This window comes from Barbus barbus (assembly GCF_936440315.1).
Source record: "Barbus barbus genome assembly, chromosome: 28".
In the NCBI taxonomy this organism is placed as follows: Eukaryota; Metazoa; Chordata; class Actinopteri; order Cypriniformes; family Cyprinidae; genus Barbus; species Barbus barbus.
In genome coordinates, this window is record NC_136756.1 from 15,687,448 (window position 1) to 15,708,884 (window position 21,437).

General features: G+C 38.7%; 1 protein-coding gene across 1 annotated transcript in view; it reads right to left on the reverse strand.

The window, feature by feature from the left end:
* LOC306848013 (glutamate receptor ionotropic, delta-2) overlaps positions 1-21,437 on the reverse strand; it is a gene marked incomplete at both ends in the record, with an annotated part of 396,902 nt that overhangs the window by 87,682 nt on the left and 287,783 nt on the right. The window contains 2 exons of the mRNA XM_079382321.1: positions 2,952-3,149; positions 13,384-13,485. Coding sequence (XP_079238447.1) covers positions 2,952-3,149; positions 13,384-13,485 — 300 coding nt within the window. The remainder of the gene's footprint in view (positions 1-2,951; positions 3,150-13,383; positions 13,486-21,437) is intronic.

The window sequence follows — 21,437 nt, forward strand, 5'->3', positions numbered from 1 at the left end:
CACATGTAAGAAATCTGCGCACTTCTTTATCAAAGTAGTGCAGACTGTTTTGGAATACTAGGGAAATAGAAAAGCCCAAGATAGCCAATGCAAAGCACACAAGTCTGCAGCATTCAGCCAGACTGTATTATGGTAGGCAAATCAAAAGCAGTGCTGACTGAGCTAAAATAATTTTGCATCATTAAAATAGTTTGAAATGGTACTTTCAGCTTTAGGCATTAACACTTAAAGGGTTAGTTCACCCCCCAAAAATGAAAAATCTGTCATTAATTACTCAGCATCACATCATTCCAAACCCATTTAATCCTCAGAACACAAATTAAGATATTTTTGATTAAATCTGAGAGCTTTCTGACCCTCCGTAGACAGCAACGCAACTGAAACATTCAAGGCCCAGAAAGGTGGTAAGGACATCGTTACAACAGTCCATGTGACATTAGTGGTACAACTGTAAATTTATGCAGCTACGAGAATACATTTTGTGCGCAAAGAGAACAAAAATAATTCAACGATTTCATCTCTTCTGTGTCAGTCTTCAAAGCGTGTTCACAAGAGTACCACGATGCAAAAAATTAATTGATAAAATTAAAGTTGAACCACTGATGTCACAAGGACTATTTTAACAATGTCTTTACTATCTTTCTGGGCCTTGAATGTGTCAGTTGTGTTGCTGTCTGTAGAGGGTCAGAAAGCTCTTGGATTTACTCTAGCCAACTCATAATTATGAGTGGTGTTCACATATAATAGTTTTCACCATGTAGTGTATGTATACATAAATGAGCTTTGAGTTTTGCAGCATTTAAATCTGAATTTTAAACATGTCAGTTATACAAGGGTGACGTTTGAAGTCAGACACATAGATAGATAGACATTGATAGACAGAGATATTGATTGATTCTGAGGACTTTTGGGGCTTTGTCACACAGTTTCTGTTTTTGACCTAGTTTTTGCCTGAGTCTTGTTAAGTTCATCGTCACCACCTGTTGTTTCATTGATTATCCCATTAGCCCCTGGGTTTATAAGTCCTGAGTTTTCCCCATTTCAGTTGCCAGTTATTGTCTATGTTACACATTTTTGAGTAGACTGTTATTAAAGACTGTTATTTTGGATTATCTTTGCCTGATCTCATCTTCCTCCTTGGAGCTCCGCAACAGAATAACTGGCCTAAACTGTTTGAGCAGCGTTTTTCCCCTTTTGTTTTGTTTAAACTTTTCAATGGACCTTCCCCCCGTAAAACTTCTCTGCCTGGAGCAGGGAGATCGCCCGCTGGAAGCTCACACCCTGGACTTCATTCAGCTCGCGTGCCTCACTCACTATCTAGACCGCTCTCTCTGTGTTTTTTATTACATCAGCCTGAGCGAGCGGTCAAAGGCACGCGTTCCACCAGCGAAAGATGCAACGAAGGTGTCGCACGAGCCCACTGCTGACCGAGGAGTTCGGCGCGCCGCGATGGAGGAACTTGGACCAAGGACAAGGTCGGAAGTTACCATCGCCCCGAGGCCTACTACCCCGCAATGGTCTGACCAGGTGTGTGAGGTGTGTCCTACCGCTACACCGCTGAGCACTGAGGGAGTTTTATCCTGCCCACACTCCTACCGCTATGAGTGAGTACGAACTGGCCTCTGGTGGATATTATGAAGATCTAAAGGACATTTTTTCGGAGGACCTGATTGACTTTTTTGGAGAGGTGAACCCTAAGCTCCCTGTTCTTCCCAATGCTCCTGTGTCTCCACTGGTCCCTTCCAGCCCTGAATCTCCTGTGTTTCCTGAATCCCCACCCAGCCTCCCTCTCCCGCCTCCTCACTCAACCAGTCCGTCAGCCCCACCATCGCTGAGGTCCTTCAGCCCCTCTGCACCTCCCACTGGTCAACTGGATATGCCGAGTGTCTTCGGACCATCAGCTCAACAGCTCAATCCTACACAGAGGATCCCCTGTCTCCGCCTCAGACCTCTGCGCCCCCTGCTCCACCTTGGTCCGTCGACACTTCAGCTCCATCTTGGCTCCTCCCTCCCTCGGCTCCACCGGAAACCATCGGCCATACGGCTTCTCCTGGCTCCCTCGTCCATCCGGCTCCGCCTTGGTCAGTTGTCGACCTGCCTGCACCTACGGCTTCGGCTGGCTCCTACTTCCCTCCGACTCTGCCTTTGTCCTCGGTCCCACCAGCTCAGCCTCTGACCTCTGGATTTCCGGTTCCTCCTCAGACGCTCGTCGCCGCAGCTCCTCCTCGGTCTCCAGGACCATCGGCTGAGCGTGGACTCATCGGCTCTTCGGCTCCATCTGGGTCTCCATCTGCGAGGGCTGCATCTCCATCGGTCATCCCCAGGGTGTCCACGACTGTCAAGGTGTCATTCCCCCCTTGGCTCCTCCCACCTTCGACTCGTCCTGGTTGGTCTCTGGCTCAACACATGGCTCCTGGCTTCCCCTTGGCTCCTTCCGCCTTCCACTGCCCTCTCTCCTGCTCCACTCCCTCCTCCAGAGTCCCCACCCTCCCTCCTCAGTTTGAACTCTTTATGGCGTGAGGACACGCCTTCCCGGGAGGGGGCGATATATCACATGTCTGTGAGTTTCTTTTTTTGACCTAGTTTTTGCCTGTGTCTTGTTAAGTTCATCGTCACCACCTGTTGTTTCATTAATTATCCCATTAGCTCCTGGGTTTATAGGTCCTGAGTTTTCCCCATTTCAGTTGCCAGTTATTGTCTATGTTACACGTTTTTGAGTAGCCTGTTATTAAAGACTGTTATTTTGGATTTGGATCTTTGCCTGATCTCATCTTCCTCCTTGGAGCTCCGTAACAGGCTTAGGTTGGAAATACCATAATTCCCAGAATGCAATGAATACATTTTTCTTCTGTCATTCCAATTCAACTTCCTGAGGGTTTAGCTAAATTCAATTTAAATTCACGCTCCCCAATTCAAGATTTTGCACATCCCAGATAGACATTGTGTCTTACCTTAAAAACCAGTTCTCCTATAAGACCATTCCAGGTTCCATCAGCCTGCTGGCTGCCATATTTGTGATCAGGGGCCACGTAGATCTCATATTTGAAGCCAAGGTAGTTGGCCAGAGCGTCCAGTACATCGATTGAGAAACCCTGGTACTTCTTAGGTTTGCCAAGCACATTTTCTGAGACCATCACAAATGGTTCTTCCTGGAAAGAGCAATAGCAGAGAAATCATTATATCAGCCTATAAAGGATCTAAATCATTGAGCTAAAAGCAACAAAAACAGTCAGAGTATTAAGAGAGACATACAAAAACAGTCCAATGGTAATTCCTACGGACATTGAGGTAAGTAAGGGCACCGCTTTTAGAGTCAGCAGGGTATCATAAATAGTCTACTGAGAACACAGCTTGACGTTCATGATTCTGAGGGTGGCAGATCTGTTTCTGAAGCTGACACAAGTGTTTACCTGAAGCAGACGCATAAGCTCCTACAGCGGCTTAGCTAATGCTCATAATTTGATTTTATTTTCAGCAGGAGGCAATGCTGCTGTATATGGGCTACAGCTTAATGTCACTTGGCTTTAACCTCCTCTTATGAGCTGTGGAATAATTCAGAAAAAGAAGTCAGAGGGGAATTGGTGCCACGCCATATCCAATCAAGAGTAATGTGAGGAAAGTAAATAGGTGTAGCTTTGCTTTTAGGGTAGTTGAGTAAATTTTACAGATAATACAGGAGGATCTGGGCTGATCTCACAAAGACTACGGGTTTGAACACCAGCCAAAGAGGAACTAAAGGAACCCTGGAAAAGGATATACAGTATATGACACAGCAGGCCTTTAGAAAAGAAAAAAAAAAAAATCTTTGATACTATAAACTTATCAAGACTGTAACAGAAAATAAGCTAAAAAAACAATGTGCATAGTAGTAGTTTTTATGTATATAAAAAATAAAGCTTTATTTTATAAATATTTTCATAAATATAAGATTACAGTGTTCTCTTGAAAAACAGAAGGACAACAAATAGAAGTGTAGATGTAAGTCTGCATAAAATATTCTTTAAAATATGCATATTTATTTTTCATTTTTTCCTGTTTTAATATATTTGTATACTGTATATTTAAAACATATAAAATCTATAAATTATTTATGTGATAATTCTATAATAAGGATAATGTCATTTTGATCAAATAAATAGGAAACAAATAAAATGAAATGGCATATACGTATATGGGTAAAGAACATAGTAATGATCTCTGATTCATTTCAAAGAGGAAACTGTCTCACTGTCACACAAGGGCAGATCGGCCTTAACAGCAATTCCTCAGTAGTGACATGCTAAATTATTAGCGTTCCAACATTATCATACTAAAAGTAGTGAAAGAGAAGTTTCTCCAGACATTTACATGGTTCACTTCAAACAGTTTAGTTCATAATGACCTGTAATGAAAATGAATGAATACTCTGAGAGAGAATGGTTTGTTCAGACCCCTTTCTTACTGAACTTGACACTTTGTTGTTATTTCAATTCAACATAAAGATTCAGATTTATCAAAACATTACTTAACTTGATGGTGCTTGTCAGTCATACATTATTCATAGTGGGTTCTGACTGACTCATAAGATCCCTAATGCTCAATTAGGGATTTAAGGTTTTACTGTGCTCACATCAAAGAAATTAAGTCTTTCTTTACGAAATGGATTTTAAAGGAAAAATATATACCCGTATTCACACTCATCATAAAAGCATTAGCTCTGCCTATGGCTGAAGAAACCGCTCTTCTGAAGCAGCGAGACAGGCCGCCATTTAAACTGATTAGTCGTTCTCCACTGATAAAAACGAGCGGAGTCTCCTTGGATCTCCAAAACCAGCTTGGCAGACTATTGTGGAGGTGGATATGATGCGATTTGGATTTAGTCTGAGCCTTGGGCCTACTGGTGTTTCATAAAAGGTCTACAAACATTGTCATACACTGCCAAACTGGCTCTGGAGAGTTTCTGAAGGTCACACAGAGAAAATGCTTATTTTTTTATAAGGAGGAAGTTTAGCGAGGACTCTGTGTGAGCAGTGGAAATGTCTTCAGTAATGCTGAAAAGAAAACACTCAAGGACAAGCAAGTTCCCAAAACTGTGGAAGTACGACAGAGATATATGGACATTTGCACTATTCTCTCACAATCCTATCAGTTGAATACATGAGAGGGTAAAATGAAAATATATTGAAGGGGTTTCTGAAAATCACGAGGCTTCTAAAAGAAGGACTGTTCAAGACTAACTTGAAGGCTACAACACTAGGTTCTGAAGAGCAATGAAAGAAACTGAAAACTCAAAATTACCAAGGGAAGAAGTCTTCAGAACCAGCTGGAACTCTTTCCTTTCCCTTTAGCATTATGAAGTTTGAATTTAGTTGAGCATCTTTTTGTTGAAGTCCATTAGAAATCACTCTAGCATAATATCCAATCACTTGACAACACCAGCGAATTACATACCCTTGTGTATCTGCACTAAAAAACTTGCAGTGTTGGAGCTGAACTTAGCAAGCTCTCACAGGCCTGAATGGCTATATTCAATACACAGTTGACCAACCATCATGTGACCAGCAAACATCTCCTTCCAGAGTCTCCAACAGCTCCACACATATACCATTGCGAACCAATACCATGCTAGCGTAGCACCGGTGGCCCGGTGAAAATAATAGCCCGCTGTTTATTTTTCATCTTCTCTTAAACAAATCCCTATTGATGTCTGAAGTGGTTCTGGGAATATGTCAGACAGATTTATCATGGAAGGAGCGTTATTGACTGCATGCAGCTTGCACATTAAGCCAGCGCTTTCTAATCCTCACCAGACCCCACTCGCTCAATAAGCTATTAGAGGAAGTGAGGATATGCATGCCAACTCGCACTATAGCCAAGAGGTGCCATATATCAGACTTCCCTCTGAGGGGCCTGTGCGAGACCCCTGCCGGATTCTCCTGGCCCAATTGGCCATCAGCATGATCTGAAGAATATCTGTAGCACTTAGACCAGGGGCAAAAGCACAGCGACAATGACCCTTTTAACAGGATTCCTCCAGTGTCGTTTTTTATCTACATTGAGATGTAGCCTTGTTCTTATTGAGCCGGCCCAGAAGGGGTACGCTCCCCACACCCGTGTTCAACCCATGTTGCATCGATTTCCCCTCTCATTATACGGCCATCCCTTCCACACGACTACATGTGCAGTGATTCAAATTCACACGGATCTTGTGGACAATCTCTGCCGCTACTATGGAAATCAATAGCAGGCATGGATCAGTACAGGCTATGGGGATGCATGTTGCTAACATACAGTAAACATCATTCCGTAAGTACTGCTGCTGCGTGTATGCATGTACATGCTTAAAAATAAAGGTGCTTAAACAGCGATGCCATAGAAGAACCATTTTTGGTTCCACAAAGAACCAATCTCTTTCTTACCTTTTTATAATCTGAAGAACCTTCTTTCGCCTCAAAGAACCTTTTGAGAAACAGAAAGGTTCTACAGATGTTAAAGGTTCTTTATGGAATCATTTAGGCAAATAAGGTTCTTCTATGGCATTCTGAAGCACCTTTACTTTAAAGAGTGTAAGCTGATGTTGAGTGTAGGCTGTGACACTATTTGTTAAGGGAATTGGTCATCTAGAAGTAAAAATTTACTCACCCTCAGGCTATTTAAGAGATGAGGTTTTTTTTTCTTCAGACAAGAACATATTTGGAGTAATTTAGCATTACATCACTTGCTCATGGATCCTCTGCAGTGAATGGGTGCCATCAGAATGAGAGTACAAATAGCTGATAAAAACATCACAGTAATTCAGAAGTAATCCACATGACTCCAGTCCATTAATTAACATCTCGTGAAGCAAAGTGCTGTTTGCAATAAATGCATTTATCGTTAAGACTGGGAATTTATAATTAAAAGTGGAAGGACTTTTCCACTACAGAAAGCATTATTTTGGATTATGGACTCCAGAAGAGATGGTTTAAAGTCAAAATGCCTTAATTATGGATTTGTTTCTTAAAAAGTCACAACTTTTCACTTCACAAGACATTAATTGATGGACTGGAGTTATGTGAATAATTTGTGAATTATTGTGATGTTTTTTTTATCAACCATTTGGACTCTCATTCTGACAGCACCCATTCACTACATATGATCCATTGATGAGCAAGTGATGTAATCATACTTTTCTCCAAATCTGTTCCAATGAAGAAACAAACTCATCAACAGGATTACATTTTCAGCAAATTTTCATTTTTGGTTGAACTATTCCATTAATATATTCAAACCTACATAAAACGCAATTCAAACATACAATGAATTTTTGAATTAAAATTTATTTTGATATTGGGAGCATAAAACCAAGCATTTCTAGATTATGCAAATGTCCTGATATCTTGATAAAGAAAACAAAAATAGACTTAAAATCATACTTTTTACTATTTTTTCTTAGAACAAGTGTGTCTGAAAAAAAAAAACAACAACTTTAGTCTGACAAATCAAATCATACAGTGCAGGAACACAGAACAGGACATTATATCATAGAGAGGATCCCTGCAGGCTCATGTTAAGATCAATAAGTCTCTTTAAACATCATTTCAAATCTAAAGATAATTTAACATTTTTATGACAAGGCTAGTTTAGGTTGTAAAATCTTATGTGATAATACCAAACAATGCAATGAAGATTATGAATGAATTAAAACAATATTCATTATTTTTTGTCTATATATGTATTCACTAATAACTCATATAGGGGGGAAGTCGTGGCCTAATGGCAGTGTTGGGGGTAACGCATTACAAGTAACGCGAGTTACGTAATATTACTTTTTTCAAGTAACTAGTAAAGTAACACATTACTTTTTCATTTACAATAAAATATCTGAGTTACTTTTTCAAAAAAGTAACGCCAGTTACTTTTTGGCAGCGGCTATTTGCACCAAGTGCAAATAGCATATTTTTTTTGTGAAAGATGCTATTTACACTAAGTGCAAATAGCTATAGATTCTATTTACACTATGTTAAAATAGCAAGATTTTCTGCTATTTATACTACTTATTGCAAATAGTGGCAATTATCTGCACCTCAGTAGTACATTATAAAACAGTACGCAATAATAACGTACTGAGTGTAAATTATAATTTTAATTCAATTTTATTAAATGGATGCCACCTTATTGGGACAATAAAGCCCTCCCTAACCCTACCCGATACTTTATTTTCAACTTTTTGATTATTTCCTTCATTTTTATTGAAAATAAATGCCTTTCTGATGCGATATGAGATTTGAAAAGGGAGAAAAAAATGTTTGGCAAAAGGTGGGCTCGAACTCGGGTCGATCGCGTCAAAAAGCATACGCCTTACCATCTACGCCCCTAAAACTGATGTTGAACTAACTTCTTTTTTTATTGTTGACTAAACCAATCACACGTTAGTGGGCGGAGTTAGTGTAAATAGACACTCCGTTACTTTTTCCCCATTTATTGACTGACAGTGCGCTGTGTGAGCATGCTGTTACTATAGATCTAAATGTGAATGTGCATGAATTCATCCCACTCGCAAAAAACAGATTTAGTATTCATCAAAATGAATTAAAACAGTGAAATGCAAACTCAGAATATGACGCAAACTGCAATAATTAAATATGTTAAACAACACAAATTTATCTAATCCCATTTTATTAACCAATGTCTTTGCTGCTGACCTTTGATGATCCAGTTCAACCATACTAATAAGCACAAATGACTTTAGATAAACTAACAATTGTACTTCATTGCTTTTTTATTGCCGAAGAGTGTTAAACCTTCTTATCCTGAGTTTTACTTTACAGACGTGAATTTACTTTTCCTTCACAAGATACAGGGCTTTTACATTTGTATTAATGTAATTTCTTGTATTAAAAACAATCAAGCCCTGCTCATATTTAAAAAGTAACGCAAAAGTAACGCAAAAGTAACGTAACGCATTACTTTCCATAAAAAGTAGCTAAGTAACGTAATTAGTTACTTTTTTAGGGAGTAACGCAATATTGTAATGCATTACTTTTAAAAGTAACTTTCCCCAACACTGCCTAATGGTTAGAGAATGGTTTTCCATCTTCTTCAAGACATTGTGAAGATTCTCTCATGCATGCAGCTATGATCCACTGGTGAGAGAATCAAAAACATGTGTCATGGTGCATTGAGACTGCAAGGTTTCATGGCAGATGTGTGTGTGTGTGTGTTCTCAGTCAGTTTTAGCGTTTGGAACAGCACCAGCATTTCTCAGACTGGTGAAGAGCTGTCAGAGCTGGCACGTCGTGTATCCTGACACGCCTGCCACTGGGGCAGCTGGGAGCAGCGGGGAGTTTAAGTTGCAAGGATCCGGTGGGCCTCTACCAAGTACCAACTAGCTGTAAGACTGAAGGGAGCACTCCATCAGCCACCAGCAGGGAGCATGCGCCTTCCCCATCCACCTGAAGGTTTACTTTACAAACGACCACATATCCCATGGTTCCAAGCTCCCCGCCTCCCTAACCATATGTTTTACCACAAGGCACTCTATCTTTCTTCGATTTTTCCTTAATTTTTGAGGAAGGTACGGTGGCCGAGAAGTGCAAAACAAATCACGATTCTGAAAACAAAATAACAAATTGCAAATGCAAATCTAAAAAACAAAATAACAAGTCAGAAAACACAACGACAAATCAGACAAACCGGAAGAGGTAGGTATAGTTTGAGACAGCTCCATTGGTTTGGGAATAGATTACTCATCGCTGACTGGATGAGACATCTGTCAATCAAGATGTACAGGAAGAACCAGAAGAAGAACAGCAGAGTCAACTAAAGCATCAGCTCCAGTGGTGCAGATGGCAGAGTGTATGTCATTGTGTTTTTGGATGCGATCGACCCGGGTTCAAGTCCGCCTTTTGCCAAACTTTCAGAAAGGCATTTATTTTCAATAAAAAATAAGGAAATAATCCAAAAGTTGAAAATAAAGTATCGGGTAGGGCTAGGGTGGGTGTAGGGACAGCTTTATTGTTATTTATTTTGTTTTCGGATTTGTCATTGTGTTTTCTTATTGTTATAATGTTTTTGGAATTGTAGTTGTGTTTTCTGAATTGTTATTTTGTTTTTTAGATTTGCATTTGCGTTTGTAATTTGTTATTTTGTTTTCAGAATCGTGATTTGTTTTGCACTTCTCGGCCACCGTAGGAAGGATTCATCCTGATTTTAATACGGTGTTTGAACTATTACAATTTCTCACTCTAGGACATCACAGCTTCAGTTAGTCTCTATGTAAAGACTGTAAATTAATGCCTGGCTGGAAAACCTGTGAACTACAAATAAAAGTCGTCATCTTATTATCCCAGAGTCTTTGAGCAGAACATTCAGTGCCAGTGGTACAGATAAGACAAACTCTGTTTCATTCTTAATAGATACAGAATATTGAATATTGACATGATAACACTATCATATAATAAGATTAATTGATAATGCTATGTTCAGACTCCAGGCAAAGGTGGCCCAAATCTGTTTTTTGTGCTCATGTGACTGTTTTTTTTTCAGTGTGAACAGCACAAACCAAATGAAATCTGAGTTTGCTTCTGAAAACTATGAAAAGTAGTACTTTCCTCTCCTTCTCCTTCTCATCTTCATTCTCTCTATTGCCTGTGCATGAATTCACAGGCCTCTGCAGCACATTGGCTTATAAATGAACGTGTTAAGCACTGATTTCAGTGTCCTCAATGTTTAAGTCCCTATGTCCCCTGTTGAAAAAAAAACAGCATATGCTGGTTAGGTATGTTTTGAAGAATGGCTGCTGGTTTAAGCTGGTGCTTAGCTGGTTGTCTGTTGGTACTAAGCTGGTCTTAAGCAGCTAGCTCCTGCTCAGGACCTGCTCTGTACCAGCACATGACCAGCACTTGACCAGCTTAAACCAACTCAAACCAGCAGCCATGCTTTCAGATGTGAGAACTAAGGCTTGCAGGAAATGATATCAGAGATCCCCCCATGAGATCAATAAGTCTCTTTATATTTAAAAGATAAAAAAAACTACCTTTTTTTCTGACAAGAGAAGGTTAGTAAAGGTAATTATATTTAATAATTCATGATATTTGTTGGAAATACTTTTTGCTCTGAAAAACTGAAAAATGGAAGAAGACACGTGATAGTCATTTTTATTTTTGACTATATTACTTCTTCCTCCATCTTCAATACATTAAAAAAATATATTACTGTGTTTTTTGTTGTGCAAAAAATTTACTGTAACAGAACAAACTATTCTTCAATCCCTGTTGACTGTTGTAACGTAGTTTGAGTTCAATTGGTTCACTGTCTGCAAATTTTACTGGAGATAAACTTATTTAGACTTGATAAAAATTGCATCACTCATCTTTAATACATTCCACAGATCCACCAGGTGCTAGTGTGTTTGTTTGTTTGTTAAATATTTGATCTACTGTAATGTGATTATGCAGTCAGTGACCAGTAAGATGTAACACAATTGACCATATTTACAGAAGTCTCCGAATACTGTCTGGGCCACACAATGTTTCAGCTCTCGATTAGCCTTTTTCACACTTCCGCGTTTCTGGCTTCCAGATTGGTGCTTGCAGGGTAAAAGTTCCGGTGACAACAGCGGCCGTACTTAACAAGAATGAATTTGAGAATCAAAGTCTTTTTTTTACAAATTAGATCCTATTAAAATACTTGAACTGCTGGTACTGTACTCTACAAAGCGCAAACATTTCACAATTAACTGTTTGGTCAGCTTGGGTCATCACAAATACAAGTTTGTTGGGGAAGTCGTGGCCTAATGGTTAGAGAGTCGGACTCGTAATCGAAAGGTTGCGGGTTCAAGTCCCCGGCCGGCAGGGATTGTAGGTGGGGGGAGTGAATGTACAGCGCTCTCTCCACCCTCAATACCACGACTGAGGTGCCCTTGAGCAAGGCACCGAACCCCCAACTGCTCCCCGGGCGCCGCAGCATGGCTGCCCACTGCTCCGGGTGTGTGTGTGTGTGTGTGTGTGTGTGTGTGTGTGCATTTGTTCACTACTCACTGCTGTGTGTGTGCGCACTTGGATGGGTTAAACGCAGAGCACCAATTTCGAGTATGGGTCACCATACTTGACAATACGTCACGACTTAATTCTAAATAGTGGCAGTTATAATTCAGTTAACGTTTGCTTTGCCATTCTGTCCGTTTGGTGCTGACTGTGCGTTATGACTCTCCAAGTGAGTTTATTTCCGCTATTATTATTATTATTATTAAAGTAATGTTGTATTTTCTATTTGCTCTCCTTTGCATTATTGTGATGGAGTAAATGTACATTGTAATGTGCCCTGGGAAATACATATTAAACAAGAGATGACTCGTATTCATGGCTTTGTTCCTATTCTATCTGGATTACGTTGTTATGTTGAGTTTAATATGCTTCAACTGGACTGAGAATTGTTTAATGTATTCTTGGAAAAATGTGCATCTGGTCATAAATGTTGTCATTTTGAAGTAATTTAACATGATGTGGTGATTTGAGGGAAATGACTGAGTAAATTGAGATAATACGCTCAAATGTACCGGATATCAAAGACTATTTAAAAAAGGGACTTTGCCGGAGACGACCATCCAGCGCTATGTTAAGCACATTATCTCATGAGTCAGCGATCTGAGTGGCCATATAAGTTACAAACAAGTAAAATGTTATTTCTTTATAGATTATATAACAACAACTTAGAAAACAGACAAAAGAGAAAAGGTAAGAAGCATTATTTGAGAAAAGGGCACAGTGATATAATAGGCGCAGACCTCTAACGGAACTAATTTTACCCTGCGCTGACGTCATTTCCGATTCTTGTGAAAAAGTTATTCACACAGCATTCTGTCACGGCGAGAAATCACAGAATAAAGAAAAAAAGAGGGGTAAAGGAGAGTAAGAGGAAAGACGCAGAGAAGCAGCATCACCGCTTTCTTCTCCGACCAACTTCAAAGCAGGGATATGAAGAATTTAAACCTCTGAAGCTTTAAAGAACTCCAGGGACTCACTCAAATCAGCGCTGGAGGGTAAATAGCGAAACTCAAATTTCAATATAACCCTGCTATACTGGTCTACGTTCATTGCACCCCAAAACTCACTCTTAATGAACTTAGAGACGGGTGACTTGATGTGAACAGACCTCTGGAGCTCACTGGAATGAATATGGATTACTCTGGTGTTACTTCAACCTTATGAGGTCCAGTCAAACAGAGGAACTCCGAGACATGGGAAGTCCTAATTAAGTTTGATGTCATTTATATTAGAGAGGTAAAGGGAAAGACATCTCTGAGCAACGGTGAATAATAGAGCACTGACATCTTGTAAAACTTTGTAGTTATGAGGACTATTGTAGCTGCAAGATGACGTATAAAGCCCTTGACTTGACATTACTAGCTGTAACGGTACGTACCAATACAGTGACCACCCGCAGGACCACCCCACGCATGTTGTTCTCCAGCTTTCGATCTGTTAGTGTCCCGTTCAGTCCGTGGATGGGGTCCCAAGTGGCGAGCTGAAGAAATGCAGAAAGGTCACAGTAAGTTGATGGCGTGCACATAAAAGAAGTACTGATTACACTAACAGCCTATAGACTTTTAAACATAAATTAATTTATTTCAGAACACAAGTATAGGGAGTTTCTTTCTAATGTATTTGTCTTTTTTTGCTTCCATCTACTGAAAAGAAAGAAAAATCATAGATGTGAACTGTTTTCAAATAAATGCAGCCTTGGTGATACATTTTTTTTTTTCAACATATATATATATATATACACACACATATATATATATATATATATATATATATATATATATATATATATATATACACACAAACTAAATCTTACCAACCCCACCACTTTTCTTTTCTCCCCAATAATTCAGATAATTTTACAGAGCAACTTCTGAGCATTCAAATATTCCTCTGGGAATTACTGAATTATTCTTTGTTGTTTTTGTGAAACAGTTATTTGATTTGAACAGACGCAACACATTCATGTTATTTCTTTTATGTGACAGAGATCTCTGATGTGCTTGGTTGGTGCCGTTTGATTGCTAGTTAAATTTGCGACACATACGCTGTCCTCTTAGAACTCAATCCTCTCCGGATTCAATGCAAAGATGCAGCCATTTTCTCATCCAATTGCATCTGAATTTAATGAGACCAGCTGCCCCGATTGGAATACAGTCAGTGAGCTGATAGATTTATCTATTGGCATTTCCATGTGGTGTTATTGTTAATGTTTATTCTGAAAAGCCATGACACATTTTAGTCTAACAATGCTTGGCTTTTGCAACACAGCTCATATTATCACACACACACACACACACACACACACACACACACACACACACACACACACGTTGGTTTTTGTGGTTTATGGGGACTCTCCATATGTGTAATGGTTTTTATACTGAAACCATTATACTATTGCCCTACACCAACCCTACACCTAAACTTAGCCCTCACAGGAAACTTTGTGCATTTTTAGATTTTCAAAAAAACATAATTTAGTATGTTTTTTAAGCCTTTTGAATTACGGGGACATAGGCAGTGTCCTCATAAACCACCTTCATATTGTAATACCTCTGTCATACCCATGTCATTATACAAATTTGTGTCCTCATAAACCACATAAACATGCACACACACACACACACACACACACACACACACACAAAACTTGTGGTTCTGGCTATTTTTAAACCAGAGCAAGTTGCAATCAGAATATGACACACCAAATTTGCTGAATACCTCATATTTTAGTGTTAAGTAAACATCAGTTAGACCCACTAAAAAAAAACAACAACATGAAAATCAATTACTAATACAATGCAACAGGAACACACACACGCACAAGCTACAAAAAACAAGTTTTTACATAGAAACACAGCAAGGAGTAAACAATCATGATTTAGACGAGTAATTTAGGGCTATGCTTTAATACCCAACACAAATCTGTTCACCAAACTCTAATTACACTTAGCTAATGTGTGCCGCATAAACAAACAGTTCGTTGCCCTACTGTGCTCATTTTTCCTCTCGAGTCGGATAACAACAGAAAACAACTATTGATTTATTTGCCCAATAAAACAACAGCGTTTGAGAGAAAAAGCAATACTTCCTGAAATGCGTCAAGCTACCTGTAAAAAACACAGAAAAACAAATCCTCTCCACAGAGATCAAAATTTCCCAGTCCCCTTTAAGAGAGTGTTGGAAAATGATTTTCCTGCTCAATCAATACATGATATGAAGGGGATCGGAGGATGGGCATGTAAAAGACTTTGATGCTTTTGAAGTTTCCCTTGAAAGTACTCTTATGACAGAATACAAACTGCTACAAATATATATGTGGAATAATAAACTGCCATATACACTTGCATGGCAAGCTTTGTACCAATCCAAATGTCACGCTTTGTCCGTGCAATACAAATGTCATCCTTTATGCATTCATAAACATGGCACCAACACAACCTTTAAAAAAAAATCCCCTCTTTTGATCTTGGAGGAAATGAAGCTCACCTTCACAAACAAGAGAGGTCTGAAACACGTCAACTCAACATATCACTGCACACTATGAGTTGTATTATCGTGGGCTCCGGCTAGTCATTAGCATAATATTTAGACTGGGATTAGACAGGGTACACGCCATCTCATGGAGGCTGAGATGACAGAGCCTTTACATAACTATCCACTTCAGAGGCGCTGTGGGCTTGTTTTTTTAATCCAAGGCAGCCATTTTAAGTTCATTCTTATCAAATCTGTCTGAAGTACCAGTCTGATATCATGTAATCAAATCATCTAAAATATTAATGGGCTGGGAGGGGTACTTGTGTGTGAATGTGTGTGTATTTTCTTTGCCGTGACTCGAGAATCAATATTGTTTAATATCAAGCTACATCAAAGAGCCAAAAGCTGTGTAGAAAACAGTTTGTATCCTAACCTTTGAGACTGTTTATTCATTCTTATCGAAGGTATTCTGCCCTTAGTGGTTTATCATCAATTCAGCCAGGTAGTCAAGTCAGTTCAGAATATAAATACACAAATTCAATACACCCAGAGCCAAAAGCGCAGTTCTAAAACCTAGTAAAGCAGGCTTGCTCCCTGTATAGGGAGCTGACTTCTAAGGCACCCTAACTGAAATACAGTAAAACCTCATAAGTGACTAATTTGGAACATCCTACATATAGGAGAGAAGACGGACAACTCAGCAACTGATATCTCATGTACTGTATCAGAATGTGTAATAAATGCTGTAAACAAACATATATAGACATACTACACATCGTTCACCATGTTGGAATTAATTTTATTGAGCTTGATGCAATGCATTTTGGGATTTGGAAGGATATATAGGAAAGATTTGTGATATATAATAACAATATATGATGAGAAGGTATCTTAGACGGCAGCATAAAAATATTGCTTGTGTCTTGGAGCAGCCTATGATCAGTGTTGGAAAAGTTACTTTGTAAATGTGATAGGTTACAGATTACAAGTTACCCTATTTTAAATGTAATAAGTAATTACATTTAAAATAATTACATTTGATACATTTTTGATTACTTTTCTAACATGTTTTCAACTGTTAATCATTTAGTAACGGTTAACCTTACAGTGGTAGTCAATGCTGATTACTGCCAGACTTTCATAATCCTTCTTTACTCTTGAATTAAGATTATAATAATTTAATTTTAAAGCACAGCCACCACAAAGTCAGACTTTAGCACCTCTTTTTTACTTTGAGATCATTTTGAGGTTAATAGTTCCGATACTGTTTTTGAAATCAAATCTTTGCATAGGAAACAGGAAACACTGGCATCTAATAATGATTTGGGAAAAAAATCTTAAAAAAGTAAAACATTCACACAAACCTACACAGCAAATAAAACTGATATCAAATAAGCATGTGTCATTCTGTGTCCTGAACTCCTGAAACACTGGTGTCATAATATTTTAAAGCAGTCAATGCAATTTTGGAAAGAAATCAATCAAATCTGTTTGAGAAAATATTCAGATGTGACCCTTTTGTGATCTTTAACATTTTCATAAGCAACTGTAATTTAATTACACATTTTTTCTCAGTAACTGTAACAGTTAAATTTATTTTGACCTCAGATGATGCCAACCCTCAGACAACATACAAAACTACCACATTTTGCTATAAGTTTGATCGCAACATATAATCATTGCTGTTAATAGTGTTCACCATCTGTTTGATTAAGTGACATTAACTAACTGCTTGATTTTTACCATACATTTCTGCCATATGGACATCAATTTGAGATAGTCACTACTGATAAGCTTTTACTAAACATAATGTAGAAACTTACATTTTCTGTAAAGCTTTTGCATTGTGAAAAGCGATATACAAATAAACTTGAATTGAATTTAATTAAATTATGAATTTGCATTATAGTTACTCTCCAACACTGCCTATGATGGCTTGAAAGGTTTCCTAGGGACACAGTTCAAGGTTTGCAACAGAGCTAGCGTTCCTTTTCAGTCAAACTACGCTGACAGACACTTTGCTTTCAACAGGTTGAAAGCATAAATGTGAACTTTCTGTCTACACAATTCAAACAGATCTGTGCACATAATTAAAGGCGAGGAAGGACGAATCAGACTAATGATCATATATTCAAGCTGAAGCCATACATGAATTGATTCACTTGAACTGTACACAGTCTACAGTATATATATAAAACATGACACTCTATGTCTGGTCTTGATCTTCCATATAGATCGGCATCTTCCGCAAATAAATTGAAAGAGAAAAAATGCTGTTTCTATCTCTTTTACTCAGATGCATTTATAAAATGGCATAATTCAATAGACAATCAACCTTCAGTTTCAGCCATTAAACATTTATTATCAGTCCATTTCCTATCCTGCGGGAGCAGGTGGAATGTTTTTATGATGTATGATTGATTGATTCGCAAAGCTCCATTAATTAAAACGAACCTTTTTGTGGGTAAGGACACTGCTATGCTTTTAAGTGTCTCCGTATTGATCTCAAGGAATGGGTCGGGTTTGAAGAGCGGCCTTGGAAAGCAGATCCAAAGCAAATGTGAGTCTAAAAATCTGTAATTATGTTTTGATTGCGAAACAATGTAATCTAAAACCCCAGCACTGTCCATGGAGGCCAAATCCGCAATATCCGATAACGGTCTACGTAAACTCATAACAGCTATATTTACAGCAAGCGAGGCATGCTAAATGCCTGTGAGAAATTTCAAGCCTGGTCTAATCAATAAAATATTATCCACCGTGGGAAAACATCAGCCATATTGCTGAATCGCTGCCGCTGACTGCATCAGCATGAATCGACACATACATCGACCTTTGGACTCTTCGCTCATCGTGTTGACTTCTGGGAATGGTGAGAAACACATGAGGGTGACTTGGTAACGGTCAAAGCAGAGCATTCTAGGTGGTTCCATCGTCACAATCGCTGGAGCACAACTGTCATTCTTTGCTTGTTTAGTGTGTAGTTTCAAGAGCTTCAGCAGGGGTATTTCTGAGGCCATGGCGTGACAGGAAGTGCTTCTGTCATTTAAAATTTGTTTTGCATGCTGAATCTCAAACCAGCGGTGAAATGTTTGTCATCCTCTAACAGTTGGGGTGAGCTGCGTCTTCTCGAGAGACAGTACTGTAAATTTCAAGTCTAAAAAAAACAGAAGCAGAAAAGGGAGAGAGAGAGAGAGAGAGAGAGAGAGAGAGAGAGAGACAGAGACAGAGACAGAGACAGAGAGAGGACTGCCTCTTATCTTCAGAGGGACAGATAAGAGCTCATTTCCCGCTGTGGAATAGAAACAAGCGGGCCTCTCCGGGCTCTCTGGCAAGAGAATGACACCATTAGCATCCCATAATGCCTCGCTCTATTCTGCACATTCTCATTTTGTGTGTGGGCGTATCACCGTCTGCTCTCGCCGTTTCTGCACTTCACGCATGGATCTGATCACCTTTATCAGATGCGATTGCCGCCACTCTGCCGCAGAGCTGGAGTTAGCAGATAGTTTCAATGGTGATGTGTGGATATTAGTAACCTCATAGCTGGTAATGCCAGGGTTTTGATAACCTCTCGGGATGATGATGGGACACTTTGTGGTAGTGCAAGGCAGAAGTCAAATCTAAGACCATCATCAGAAAGCTTTCTGTACTCCTATTGCTCCTACTATTTACCACCTGCATATGTGACTAGTGACACTAATTTTATTTAAAGCTCTTAAAGGAATAGTTCACCCAAAAATGATTTTTATTTGATCATTTATTCCCCCTTATGTAGATTTAAACATGTAGATTTTCTTGCTTCCACTGAATACAAAAGAAGGAAGTCATACAGGTTTGGAACAACATGAGGATGAGTAAATCACAGAATTATAATTTTTCCACAAAAAATATTAAGCACCATAACTGTTTTCAACATTGATAATACTAATAAATATAAAAAATCAGCATAGTATAATTATTTCAGGCAGATCATGTCAAAATTCAGCTCTGCCATTACAAAAAAAATACATTTTAAAATGTACAAATTTTTTTTTACATTTTAATTTAAATTAAAGTAATTTGTAATAAATGCAGCTTTGGTGAACATGAGATGTTTCAAAAACATCTTTCACCGTGTCCTAACTACAAGCAATGCAATGCCACGACACGTGATTAAAGGTATCTTTTCCACGTTAATCTGAGTTTTTGTCCTAACCAGCTGCGACGGAGACACACAAAATTTCTGTTTTAGAAACCGTTTCTATTTCCACGACATTGCGGCTGGAACAGCAACAAACTATATGACAGTGATAATCTCTCAGGTTCTGATTATGCGCTTTTTTCAAAGTTAAACGTGTCTAATGTGAGTTTGAATATCATATTGTGTCACATTTATAGCCATACTCAAAGCAACAATGGATAGTTTACCTCAGATCTTGAAAATAAATAAAAGCAAAACTGTACGTTAAAACTGTGAACTCACTGTGAACCAACAAGCATATTCCATAAAGATGGTACTGTATCAATCACTCAGTATGTACATTTAATAATGTTAAAAAGGTTTAATATTTATGAATCAGAATATAAACTTATCCATTTCGTTGTGAGTGCAGAGTAGTGTTGCTTTCGTCAACGAAAATTGTGACTAAATATCGTCGTCCACGAACCTTTATCACGTGACGAAAACGAGACGAGACGCAACGTGAATGCTGGTCATGTGACGTTGACTATAATTAAATATATAACGCAATATTGTTGACGAATAAAAAATGAGACTAAATGTGTTTTGCAAAATAAAAACTATGCTAAAATGTCTCTTCATATTCTTTGACCAAAACGAGACGAAACAAAATGTTATAACGTTATTTAATCTCGTTTAGTTGCGTTATTATTATTATTTTGCAGTATTTCTGTTTCCTGTGTCTCACTTCTGGGGCTGCATCAGGTTGCACTGCGCAGACGTAGGCGACGTCACTTCCTCAAGCCCCACTCGCAGCATTATTTAGAAGACGAAAACAAATATGTTAACATGTTTGGTTGGTAAAATAAATGTTGTAAATTCAAATCAGAGCGTCTTCCTTGTCTGGCATGGGTGTATTCTTAAGTCTATAAGGTAACAATAATATAATAAGATAACCTTGTTTGAAATGGGTTTGGCTAAAAGAAAATGTTGGTTTTGTCTATACTACTAGCGCAGTGGTGGGCCGTCAGTGGAAGCAGGGCCTTCTCTGCTGGCCCTATAAAAAATAAAATTGTGTGAAAAATGTTTTTATTGATTATTTAGGTATCATTTTCTTTTGTGTAATGTCCACTAAATTGCCTATGATTAGTTTAGTTGTGGTTGAACTGGAATATCCTAAATAAAAAAAAGTCTGAGGCCAGCACTACAGATAGTGCTACCCTTTTGTTGAAAGACGTCACATCTGATTTGTTACAAGCATTAGTGACAGAATCATCAGCCAATCAAATTTTGACTTTCAATGACAGCCCGCCCTCTGGGTCCAGCCACGTGCCCAGTGCTACCCCCAGCGTTAGACCGCTCCTTTAGTCAGGGATTTCCAAGGTACGAACATGAAAGTAAACGAAAAGAAAATGACAGCTGCAGTCATCGGCGCTTACACCAGATCTTGTTGCCGATCTACTAAAATCGTCTTTTTCAAGGCGCTCTTTTGCAGACAAAAGAGAATAACTGAGAAAGGAAGACCTACACCCAAAGTGAATTCGCTAACAAAGGCCAGCAAAGGTTTTATGCGCCATTTCAACGATTGCAACTATGAGTGCTATCAGTGGCTAAGAGCTAGTACAGAGCACAAGTTATTTTGTTGACTGTGTTTACTTTTAAATCCGAGTAAAGGGGCATGGAATGACAGACCCATGGACTTTATTTACAAGTGACAGGTGAGTGCTTTATTATTTGATGAGTATTGTATCATGCACATTGTTATGGAGGTGTACATGGCCCATTGATAATAC